The sequence below is a fragment of the Trichechus manatus genome, unplaced genomic scaffold, assembly GCF_000243295.1.
Source record: "Trichechus manatus latirostris isolate Lorelei unplaced genomic scaffold, TriManLat1.0 scaffold00127, whole genome shotgun sequence".
Taxonomy (NCBI): Eukaryota; Metazoa; Chordata; class Mammalia; order Sirenia; family Trichechidae; genus Trichechus; species Trichechus manatus.
In genome coordinates this window covers 5968738-5980817 of record NW_004444063.1, presented here as the reverse complement: position 1 = coordinate 5980817, position 12080 = coordinate 5968738, and the positions used below count along the sequence as shown (strand labels likewise).

Below are 12080 nucleotides of genomic sequence, written 5' to 3'. Positions count from 1 at the left end.
CATGTTGCCCTATGACAATGGTTAACAACCTCACAACACATCAACACTATCCTTACTCAACCTTGGGTTCCCTATCACCAGCTTCCTTGTCCCTAGAAGGGGGTATTTTTTATTACAAGTTATACATATTGTAAAAAAATTCAAATAAAAAAAGTAAAAAGGACTTTCACTTTCTGTATTATATTTTTAATGTTTGGATATCTTGTTGTTGTTGGCCTCTGACTCATGGCAACCCCATGCACAATAGAACGAAATGCTGCCTGGTCCTGTACCATCCCCATGATCTGTTGCGGACTGGACCACTGTGATCCACAGGGTTTTCAATGGCTGATTTTCAGAGCAGACCATCAGATCCTTCCTCCTATTCCATCTTAGTCTAAAAGAGCTGCTGAAACCTGTTCAGCATCATAGTAACATATAAGCCTTCACTGAAGGATGGCAGCCGTGTGTGAGGGGCACTGGCTGGGAACTGAACCTAGGTCTCCCACATGAAGGTGAGAATTCTATGACTGAACCAGACACTGCCCCTTGAATATCTTACAGAGAACATGTAGTACTTTTTTTTACACAAAAGGACCTTTCTTTCCTAGTCCCAAAGGAAACACACTAGTTTCCTAAAGAGCAGAGCCTATTACATGCAAGCCATTATTCTATGTAATTCTATGAGTAGACTTCATAACCAACTGCAGTAATCAGAGACCACGGGCTGTAGGGGCCAACAGCCCTAAACAGCTTACGAGTCAAGTGAGGCATCTCTGTGCTACAATAATGGAGGTTTATTAGCTATACTACTGAAAGGAATAAGCTTCAGTTTTACAGAAATTATTACCCTAGTTTGACTGAATAAATTTCACCTGCATACAGTACTATAGTTTTAAGAAAAGGAGAGAAAAGAAAACCTCTGGCTCACTTTCTTTAAGAAAATGCTCTAACCTCTCTCTCTTACATGGGATTCTTAGGCCAACTGGGGTCTGTGTTTTGAGTTCCCCTGGTGAAGCCACTCTAATACCCATCTGTTCACTTGTCTCAAACTTAACTTTTTCACCCTTTTATAGTCATACTCACAAACATATATCAATATGTATTCTTCAACACAGATTAAAATTTGCTTTCCTCGAAAAATTTCTCATCATAGCTTAAAAAAATCAAGTTGTTTTTCTCCGAAGACCCTCTCTGTCTGCCTATATAGCTGTTTAGCTCTTTTCATTATATGGCTACTATCCTCCAGTCACAGATACCCACAAGTTTTCCTACTGCCTAGGTCTAAAACAAAAAAGCTGACATCAACCAAGTTAACAATGGCCAAGTTTTGTCTCTAAATCCAAATAACCTTGGCAGTATTTAACCATGAGATCTAGCTATGCCCAGCGAATTGGTGAAATTCTTAGGAACATGACAAAAATCAGTGGGTTCATTTTTCAGCTGGAATGCAGATTAGGCAGTAATCTTAAAAGTGTGAGCTGGTTCCAGTATAGGACACAGAGAGTGGTAGGGACTGTAATAACCTGGAAGGTATATGGTCCAACTAAAGAATTTAAAACCAAAATTTTAGGTCACGAAGGCCGGTTTGTAGTCTCTTTCTCTCACCTCTACACTGGCCAGTACATAGTCTGAACAGGACCGCTGGCTCATTTCTTATTTGATTAGAAATGATCTGCTTAACTAAATGAGGCAGAGGCAGAGGCACAGTGCCCCTCAAGGTACTGCTCCTATGTAGCCTCAATTGGGCCTTGGACTCACTCTTTTTGCCCCTCACAGCTCATGACCCACCTCGGAATTTTGCTGCTTACTAATACTTTCATAGTGTTTCAGATTCTGAGGTTTAAAAACAAACAACAACAAAAACCCTTTACGAACCTTATGTTTCCTCTTGCCTTTGTTGGAAACCTTTTCTGAGGCTTGTTTCTGAGCCTCTCTCGTGTGCTTTTCTGGCACATTTTTCTTTTCCCCCTTGGGTGGCTCTGTTTCTTTGTAAGGCTTTCCTGGTATTCTAGTCAAGAGATTCAGGTCAATCTTCACAATAAGTGGATACCTGTCATCAGGCTCACTGAGGGGTGAAAGAAGTTCCTTCTCTTCCATAGGAGAGAACATTCGTTGCCGAAAAAAGCTGTCTTCTTCCTCTACTGAGGAAGGCTTAACGGGAGTCCTACTGCTCTCAGGGTACTTTGGAGTTTGTGAGGACGGAGGAAGGCTCTCACTTTCATCCGAATCTGAGGATGAGGTATCTGTTTCTATGATTTCCCTTGATTTCTGAGAAGATTTACTTGTTGACTTGTATTTCTTTTTCTCTGCTGTAGGTCGAGGGGAAGATTTGGACTCCTTCTTTATATTGGGTTTCCTCGAGCCTTTGGTGGCTGCCTTGTGTCTGCTGGAGGGCATGCTAGTGGCCATGTCAACTGGGGTTTCACTTTCTATTTTCAGGCCTCCACGGGGCTCTTCAGTAGCTGCCTTCTCGGCCTTTTTGGGTTGTTTTTTGCCTACAGTTCTTCTCTGGGTTGTGCTATCACTCTGTGCAGGAGACTTCTGCCTCCCTCGTCCACCTTCTGATCCCTTTTGGATGGTTTTGGAGTCTCGCCCAGGAGTAGCGGAACTCGTTTCTTTAGGTCCACCTGGATCAGTGTAGCTATTCCCAGTGCCCTGTTCTCGGCCTTCCTTTTTATAGCCTTGAGATGATGGGATGTTACTGTCCACAGAAGAAGCTGGTGACACTTTATGGGGGTTCACTTTATTCAACCAATTATCAAGTTGCCATTTGTTTGTTGGTGGTGGTTCAGGCTGAAAACATAAATAATTAAGCTTTTATTGATATTGAAACTTTCTCTCTCTTCTACAATCTCAAGGAAGAAGAAAAAATATAATGCCTGATGCCACAAAAGCATTAGCTAGCAGGAAGAGGTTAATGGTTCTGACTGACCCAAACCAAAGGACTATTAGCTCTAATCACTTGAATGAGAAGATAAGCTTCATGTCATATATGGCCTTTAAATACCAAATATTCCTGTCAGGAATCCAACTTCAAAGGCATTATTAAAAATGACTAATATTTTTAATTCCAGGAAGTAAACAAATGATGTAGATACCAATAAAATTTTTCAACTACATTTTATCAAGCTACAGTAAAATTATACTGCGTAAGAGCTCTTTTTATCCACTAACACACACACAAACAAAATCCATGAATTACCATGCTGAGACACAAAATGTAAAACCTACACTTAAGAAATTCGATATTTCAGTGACTTGCAACATGACCTCAAGCAGTTCCTAATTTAGACCAAAATGTTTGCTCAAATAACAGGGAAACTGAAGTATCGGAGTCTCCTCCAAGACACACAGTTCAATTTCTTTGTGTAAGAGTATGTAACCTTGTTTCCTTCACCTTTTATATTTGAGTTAGCTTTTAACTGGATGTCACCAGGGGCCTTGAGAGGGCCTATGGAAGAGGCCCTCTGTCTCCATCTCACCTCAGGAGATGCACTCTGAGACGGCTCATTTGCCTCACTGTCACTGGAACTACTTTCACTCTCTGAGTCAGATCCAGAGCTGCTTTCAGATCCACTGTGGCTGCTAGAATCATCCCTGGAGTTATCTGCTCCTTCACTATTATGGTGTGAAGGTTCAGAGTTACTAAAAGAGATAAAATATAAAATGACCAAAAGTTTTTTTTACAGTGAAAACAGGAAAACATTCAGATTAACAACCAACTTTATTTAAAATGTTTATAATTTGTTAAGCCGTTACAATTCTATGAATCCAGAACTTCATTACAAATGAAATAAATACTTGCTTAAAAAAACCACCAGGTCTTTTCTTCCTTGCAGCCGCTGGTGGGTTTGAACCACTGACCTACTGGTTAGCAGCCGAGTGCTTAATTGTGCCGCCAGGGATCGTTTCAGCTATCATACTTGCCTTTAAAAACTTTTATGGTAATTTACCTACCATAAAATTCACCCATTTTAAGTGTACAACTAAATGATTTCTAGGCAGTTTACACAGTTATGGAACCATCACCACAATCAATATTTATTATTTATGAAATCACTTATTATATCACTACAGTATCATCAGACGGACCCTAACCCTTCAAAACAAAATAAAAGGAAGCCTACCTTCCTGGTGTACTCCGTGGCATTGTCTTATCACAATCCTAAAATTAAAGCATGAGAAGGAAATCTGAGAAAGAATAAATAGGACTCCACCTGCTTAATGTGAACAACACCTGGAATCTTAATAGAAAAACTAGCTTCTCTAACGTGTGCATCAATATTGACTTGACAATAATACTATGACATTATGGTTTTTACCTAAAGAATAACTGAATTGCTGGGACAGGATCAAAAGCTTTGTTAACAGTCCTTCTAGTCAACAATGGCATGCTTCATGAGTATGTTCTGATCCATGACAAGTATTAAGGAAAAGCCAATCTTTTTAAATAAGAAAAAATTAAAAGTTTACAAAAAAAAGAGCAGAAAACGACAACATTACAGTGTCAGAAAGCTTATATGAAGGAACAACTTATTTTAAATAACTAGATCATAAATGAATTAGTTATAAATTCTTATAGAAGACAGATACTGTATGAGACTGGCAAAATCATACGGTAGTACACACACCTGTTCCCCATCACTGTCTTCACTGCTGCTTAGTTTTAAGTCATCTTTTAACATACTAGAGGGAAAAGGAAGAAAGGAATTATTATTTTTGGACCTGTTTATAATGGCATACCAGAGTATTAAATATCTACCAATAATTCTAGGAGCAATCACTGGGGTAGTCAAAGATTTCGTTGTTAAAAAAAAAAAAAACAGAATAGTAAATCTTACTCTTTCTGGTTTGGTTCATATCCAGAGTAGAAACTTAAAAAACAGAAATTTATCCATTTCACAAGTGCTAACCTTTCCATAAAATACTCATCTTTCTTTTCAAATTAAACAAAATCCACCTTCTATAAACTTTTATTCACTTCAGTTTTTCCTTAATTCCATACACATTCTATTACTAAAAGAAAGTATCACAGTCATACTCAACAGTCCACTAGAGAGAAATAACTCCTATAAAGAAGGAAGATAAAATGAAAGCATTAAGCAATTCTTTCTTTATCCCAAATGATGCATGGAGAGAGATTTGTACAACTGCTAGCAACTGGGTGGCTGTAAAAATCAGAACACAATTCCTTAAGTCAAAGTTCTGGTCCATAAATGCCTTGCTATGAAAAGCAAGTGCCCTCTGTAGAAATAACACTTTTGGGTAAAAAGACCTGGCTGTATAACAGAAATGATTATCTATGAATTAAAAACTTCAAGTTCCAAATCTTAATTGATATAAATTCAAATCAAATTAAAAATACAGATACACAAACACAAATATTACATATAAGCTGACAGTTTCTGGCATTTGTTTTTTAAAGTTAAATTAAATAATTAACTTTTCCTTGAGGCCAAAAAACCAAATCATTAAAATTAAAATCTCAGTAATGAACCACGAAACATTCCTTGCCTTTTTATAGGAAAGGAAAAATTATTACAAAGCTTAGGGAAACTAGAAAAATGTTTTAATTTTTCATTACCAGTAGTTCTATTACCTTTCTTCTTAAGATTTCATGCCAGTCTCTAATCAGTGGGAACGAAACCTCCTTTCACTCCAATAAGTACTTATACTCTTCCCTCAAAGTTTAACCTGAGTTTGTAAATCTGACCCTAAGTTCAGAGTATTACACAAAAGACCACTTTGAAACAAAGTAACCTGATGATTACAGAATTATGAAAAGTATTTTAAGACTGGCCCAATTAAGTGGGTCAGAGAAAAAGAGTGTTCTTTCTTTAGGACAAGGGCTTAGTGCATCTCTATGACTGATTTCCTGTAAGGAAATGTACTTACTCTGAATTCTCTCAGCCCTTATGATTTAATAATGGCAGCTCAATGAATCAGTTTACACATGTGAATATGTCAAAGCTTTCAGCTGACTGCTCAAGGACCTGCATGCTTTTGTTCCCTCAAAACTGAAGTGATATGCACATACAAGGTAGGCACACATCAGTTCTTTGCATATGTGATAGTTAAGGTTGTATGTCAACTTGGCTGGGCCATGATTCTCGGTGGTTTGGCAGTTAAGTAATGATGTAATTCTGCAGTTATCCTCCATTTCATGATATAATGTGATCACCTCCATGAGTTGATCTGACATAATCAATCACTCAGTTGTAAAGGGGATTTTTCCTTGGGGATGGGGCCTGCATCTGATACATACGAACACTGTGGCCTGTATCCAATATATACGGATGTTCTGGCAAAGCCTGCTAGCTTTTGCTCGCTCTGGATCCTGCACCCAGCTTGTCATCATCTGACCTCTGGTTCTTGGGACTTGAGCCAGCAGCCTGTCAAACTACCTGCCAATCTTGGATTCATCAGCCTCTGCACCCTGTGAGCCTGCCATCTGACCTGCCGAACTTGGGTTTGTCATCCCCTGTAGCTATGAAGGTCAGGAGAAGCTTCCAGCCTGACTCCTGACCCACAGACTTGGGACTTGCCAGCCTCTATGACTGCGTGAGTCATTTCCTTGAGATAAATCTCTCTCTCTCCCCCCTCTATATGCTTCACTAGTTTTGCTTCTCTAGAGAAGCCTAAGACACTTGGTACCAAGAGTGGTTCTAGAGAAATAAAATTGTAAGGATGGGTTCTATAAACTGGTTCTCAAGTCTGGCTAGTCTTAAAGATGTCGATGACTCTGCTTCTAGCAGTAAAGAGGACACTATCAACCCATGGCATGAGATGGCAATAGAAATACACAAAACATCACAATAGATCAAGTATTGGTAAAAGGCAAGGTTCTGGGTGATCATGTGTTTGATACTTTTCTACAATTCTGTCAAATGAGAAGTATAAGAAGTTTGAATGGTTGGTCCTACTTTTGCTAGGCAAAGTGGTAAAAGAAAAAGATGAGCTCAGGGCTTCAGAGTCACCGCTCAAGCATCACATAAACAATCTGAGTTGCTACTTGTGCTCTGAAAGCCTTATTCTGTAGTAACAGAGCTGATATTGCTGAAAACCAAACCCGGAGTCTTATCATAAGAGTGACTGAATTACAAATGCCAACTGAATGCCCAACTTCCAATGGAGTCTGAAGTTAAAAGTGAGGGCATTAATTGGGAAGAAATGGGATCCTGAAACTTGGGATGGGGACATACAGGCAGATAATCAGGAAGCTGTGGATACTGAGACCCTAAATTCCACTGCATCACTCCTGCAAACAGAACTAGCCCTCTCACTCCCATCTGGAGATTACTCCATGTTTGTCTGCTAAGCCACCCTCCTGAGTAAAACCATTATCTCCTGCACCCCCATCTAACGAGAGATTAACCCAGCAGTATTTGAAAAGCCTTTGTCTGAGACATCACCTGTGGCAGCATCTGAATCATTGCCTGGAGTATCCCCAGGTAGATGCCTTACAAGATAGTGCTGAATGTTCTCAAGACACATCCCCACCACCCATTTTAGCTTCTAGACCTATAATTAGACTTGAGTCCCAGCTAGCCCCACAGGTGAAGTACAAAGTACCACCCAAGAGGAGGTACGCTATACTCCAAAACAACTGCTTGACTTTTCTAACATGTACAAAGATCTGGGGAACATGTGAAGGAATGGCTATTAAGGGTGTGGGACAATGGTGTAAGGAACACAATGTTGGATCAGTCCAAGTTTACGGATATAGGCCCACCAAGCACAGATTCTTCAAAGTTTCAGCTCGAGAGGTTAGGAAAGGATCTAATAGTTTATTTGGATGGTTTGCTGAAGCACAGATTACACAACGGCCTACACTAAATCAAGTTGAAGTACCAGACCTGCCTTGGTATACTATAGAAGGTATCCAAAGGCTTAGGCAAACTGGCATGTTAGAATGGATTTATCAGGTTAGACCCACAGACCACACATGGAGTGCCAAGAAGATACACTTTTTACCATCATAGTCAGGAATAAATTTGTGAAAGTAGCCCCAGCATCCTTGAAGACTACTGTGATTGCTATTTTATGTAAGTCAGATTTGACAGTGGGAACTGCCTTAACTAAATTAAGACATCTAACTACAATGGGGCTGACTGGACCCCATGGTGGTAGGGACCAAGTGGCAGCACTCAATTGACAAAGACAAGATGGGTGTGGTTACTGTAATGGACAGCAAAGTCAAAGCAGTAATTATAACAGTCTGACTAGTATGGACTTATGACGTTGGCTACTTAGTCCTGGTGTCTCTAGGAGTGAAACAGATGGGAAATCTACTAAATATTTACTTGATCTGTACAAGCAGAGGAATTCTAGGTCAAGTGAACAGCAGTCTAACTCAAATAGCCAGAATAGGGAGACACGGCCCCTCAATCAATTTCTAGACTTGAGTCAGTTTACAGACACACAACCCCTTGAATGAAGAGAAGGCCAGGTCCCCTTGAAGAAGGATCCCAATAGACTGCAAAAATTTATACTGTTAATCTCTCCCAGCCTTCCCCAAAGGGATCTACAGCCTTTATGAGAGTAGCTGTTCACTGGGGAAAAGGAAGTAAGACTTTTCACAAATTACCAGATAATGGCTTGGAACTGACACGAATTCCAGCAGACCCAAGTTGTCTCTGTGGCCCACCAGTCAGAGTGCGGACATATGAAAGTCAGGTTATTAATGGAGTCTTGGCTCATGTCAATCTCACAGTAGGCCAGTGGGTCCTCGAACCCATCCTGTAGTGATTTCCCCCGTTCCAAAATGCATAACTGGAATAGATACACTCAGCAACTGGCATAACCCCCACACTGGATCCCTGACAAGTGGAGTAAGGGCTATAATGGTAGGAAAAGCCAAGTGGAAGCCATAAGAACTGCCCCTACCTAGAAAAATAGTAAACCAAAAGCAATACTGCATTCGTGAAGGGATTAAAAAGATTACTGCCATCATCAAGGACTTGAAGGATGCAGGGGTGGTGATTCCCACCACATCCCCAATCAACTCGCCTATTCAGCCTGTGCAAAAAGCAGACGGATCTTGGAGAGTGACAGTGGATTACTGAAAACAACCAGGTGGTGACTCCAATTGCAGCTGCTGTTCCAGATGCGGTTTCATTGCTTGAGCAAATTAATACATCTCCTAGTATGTGGTGTACATCTATTGATCTGGCCAATGCCTTTTTCTCTGTACCTTTTTCAAAGGATCATCAGAAGCAGTTTGCCTTCAGCTGGCAAGGCCAGCAATACACCTTCACTGTCCTACCTCAGAAGTATATAAACTCGCCAGACCTACGTCATAATTTAGTCCACAGGGACCCTGACCACCTTTCCCTTCCACAACCATCACACTGGTCCACTACATTGATGGCATTATGCTCACTGGACTTAGTAAGGAAGAAAACTCAATGACTCTGGACTTACTGGTAAAACGTGTACGTTTTAGAGGGTGGGGAATTAATCTGACAAAAATTCAGGCACGTTCCACCTCAGTGAAATTTCTGGGGGTCCAGTGGTGTAGGGCATCTTGAGATATTCCTTCTAAAGTGAAAGTAGTGTTATTGCATCTGGCCCTTCCCACAACTAAAAAGGAGACATAATGCCTGGTGGGCCTCTTTGGATTTCAAAGGTAATATATACTTCATTTGGGTGTGCTACTTCGGCCTATTTATCAAGTGACTCGAAAAGTTGCTAGTTTTGAGTGGGGCCCAGAACAAGAGAAGGCTCTGCAACAGGTTCAGGCTGCCGTGCCACTTGGGCCATATGATTTGGCTGATTCAATGGTGACTGAAGTGTAAGTGGCAGATAAAGATGCTGTCTGGAGTCTCTGGAAAGCCCTTACAGGTGAATCATAGTGCAGACCATTAGGATTTTGGAGCAAAGCCCTGCCATCCTCTGAAGATAACTACTCTCCATTTGAGAAACAGCTTTTGGCTTGTTACTGGGCCTTAGCAGAGACTGAACACTTAACCATGGGCCACCAAGTCACCATGAAGCCTGAGCTAGGTATTGTATGACCCACAGAGCCATAAAGTCAGCATGCGCAGTAGCATAACATCATTAAATGGAAGTGATATATATGAGATTGAGCCTGAGCAGGATTTGAAGGCACAAGTAGTTGCATGAGGAAGTAGCCCATATGCCCACTGTCTCCACTCCTGTTACACTACCTTCCTTCTCCCATTTTGCACCTATGGCCTCATCGGGAGTTCCTAACAATCAGATGACTAAAGAAATCTCATGCCTGGTTTACAGATGTTTCCGAGAGATACGCAGGCACCACTCCGAAGTGGACAGCAGCGGCACTACAGCCCCTTTCTGGGACCTCCCTGTAGGACAGTGGTAAAGGGAAATCCTCCCAGTGGGCAGAACTTTGAGCAGTACACTTAGACGTTCACTTTGCTTGGAAGCAGAAATGGCCAGATGTGTGATTGTATACTGATTCATGGGTTGTGGCCAATGGTTTGGCTGGATGGTCAGGGACTTGAAAGGATCATGATTGGAAAATTGGAGACAAGAAGGTATGGGGAAGAGGTATGTGGACAGACGCCTCTGAATGGGCCAAAGTAGTGAAGGTAATTTGCGTCTCATGTGAAAGTTCACCAAAGGGTGACCTCGGCAGAGGAGGAGTTTAACAATCAAGTAGATACGATGGCATATTCTTTGGAAACCAGTCATCCTCTTTCCCCAGCCACTCCTGTCACTGTCCAATGGGCTCATGAACAAAGTGGCCATGGTAGCAGGGATGGAGGTTATGCAGGGGCTCAGCAACATGGAGTTCCACTAACCCGGCTACAGCCACTGCTGAGTGCCCAATCTGCCAGCAGCAGAGACCAACACTGAGTCCCTAATATGACCCCACTCCTTGAGGTGATCAGGCAACAACCTGGTAGTAGGTTGATTACACTGGATGCTCCCATCACGGAAAGGGCAGGGTTTCATCCTTACTGGAATAGACATTCTAGATACGGATTTGCCATCCCTGCATGCAAGGAATGCAGGGATGGTGGCCAAAACTACCATCCATAGACTTATAGAACACCTCATCCACCGCCTTGGTATCCCGCTTAGCATTGCCTAAGATCAAGGCACTCACTTAAAGCCAATGAAGTACAGCATGGGCCCATGCTCATGGAATTCACTGGTCTTACCATCATCCTAAAGCAGCTAGACTGACAAAACGATGGAATGGCCTTTTAAAGACACAATTACAGCATCAGCTAGGTGGCAGTATCTTGCAGGGATGGGGCAATATTCTCCAGGAGGCTGTACATGCTCTAAACTAGTGTCCAATATATGGTGATGTTTCTCCCTCAGCCAGGATTCCTGGGCCAAGGAATCAAGGGGTGGAAATGGGAGTGGCACTCTACTATCACCCTTGGTGACTCATGTGAAAAATTTCTGCTTCCTGTCCCCATGACTCTATGCTCTGTGGGTCTTAGTTCCAAAGGGAGGAATGCTCCCACTGGGAGACATAACAATGATTCACTCCACTGAACTGGAAGTTAAGAATGCCACCCAGCCACTTTGGGCTCCTCATGCCTCTGGATCAACAGGCAAAGAAGGGAGTTACTGTACTGGCTGGTGTGACTGATCCTGACTATCAAGGGGAAATCAGATTGATATTACATAATGGAGGTAAAGAAGAGTATGTCTGGAACACAGAAGATCCCTTAGGATGTCTCTTAGCACTACAATGCCCTGTGATTAAAGTCAATGGAAAACTACAGCAACCCAATTCCAACAAGACTATTAACGGCTATTATGATATATAGATATATATTTCCAGATCCTTTAGGAATGAAAGTTTGGATCACCCCACCAAGCAAAGAACCATGACCAGCTGAGGTGCTTGCTGAGGGCAATGGCAATACGGGATGGGTGGTAGAAGAAGGTAGTTCTAAATACCAGTTACAACCACATGATCAGTTGCAGAAATGAGGACTGTAACTGTTACCAGTATTTCTTCCTTGTATGTGTGCATCAATTTTTTTTTTAAAATATTTTATTGTACTTCAGGTGAAGGCTTACAGAACAAATAGTTTCTCATGAAACAGTAGTACACGTGTTGTTTTATGACATTGGTTAACAACCCTACT

General features: G+C 41.4%; 1 protein-coding gene across 4 annotated transcripts in view; it reads right to left on the bottom strand.

Moving 5' to 3' along the window:
* Positions 1 to 12080, bottom strand: part of AFF4 (ALF transcription elongation factor 4) — a 103968-nt gene that overhangs the window by 18837 nt on the left and 73051 nt on the right. For all 4 annotated transcript variants that reach the window (XM_004384727.1, XM_023738995.1, XM_023738994.1 and 1 more), the window contains 4 exons: positions 4614 to 4668; positions 4110 to 4147; positions 3465 to 3627; positions 1858 to 2775 (listed from right to left, as the gene is read on the bottom strand). In XM_004384727.1, the coding sequence (XP_004384784.1) occupies positions 1858 to 2775; positions 3465 to 3627; positions 4110 to 4147; positions 4614 to 4668 (1174 nt within the window). The remainder of the gene's footprint in view (positions 1 to 1857; positions 2776 to 3464; positions 3628 to 4109; positions 4148 to 4613; positions 4669 to 12080) is intronic.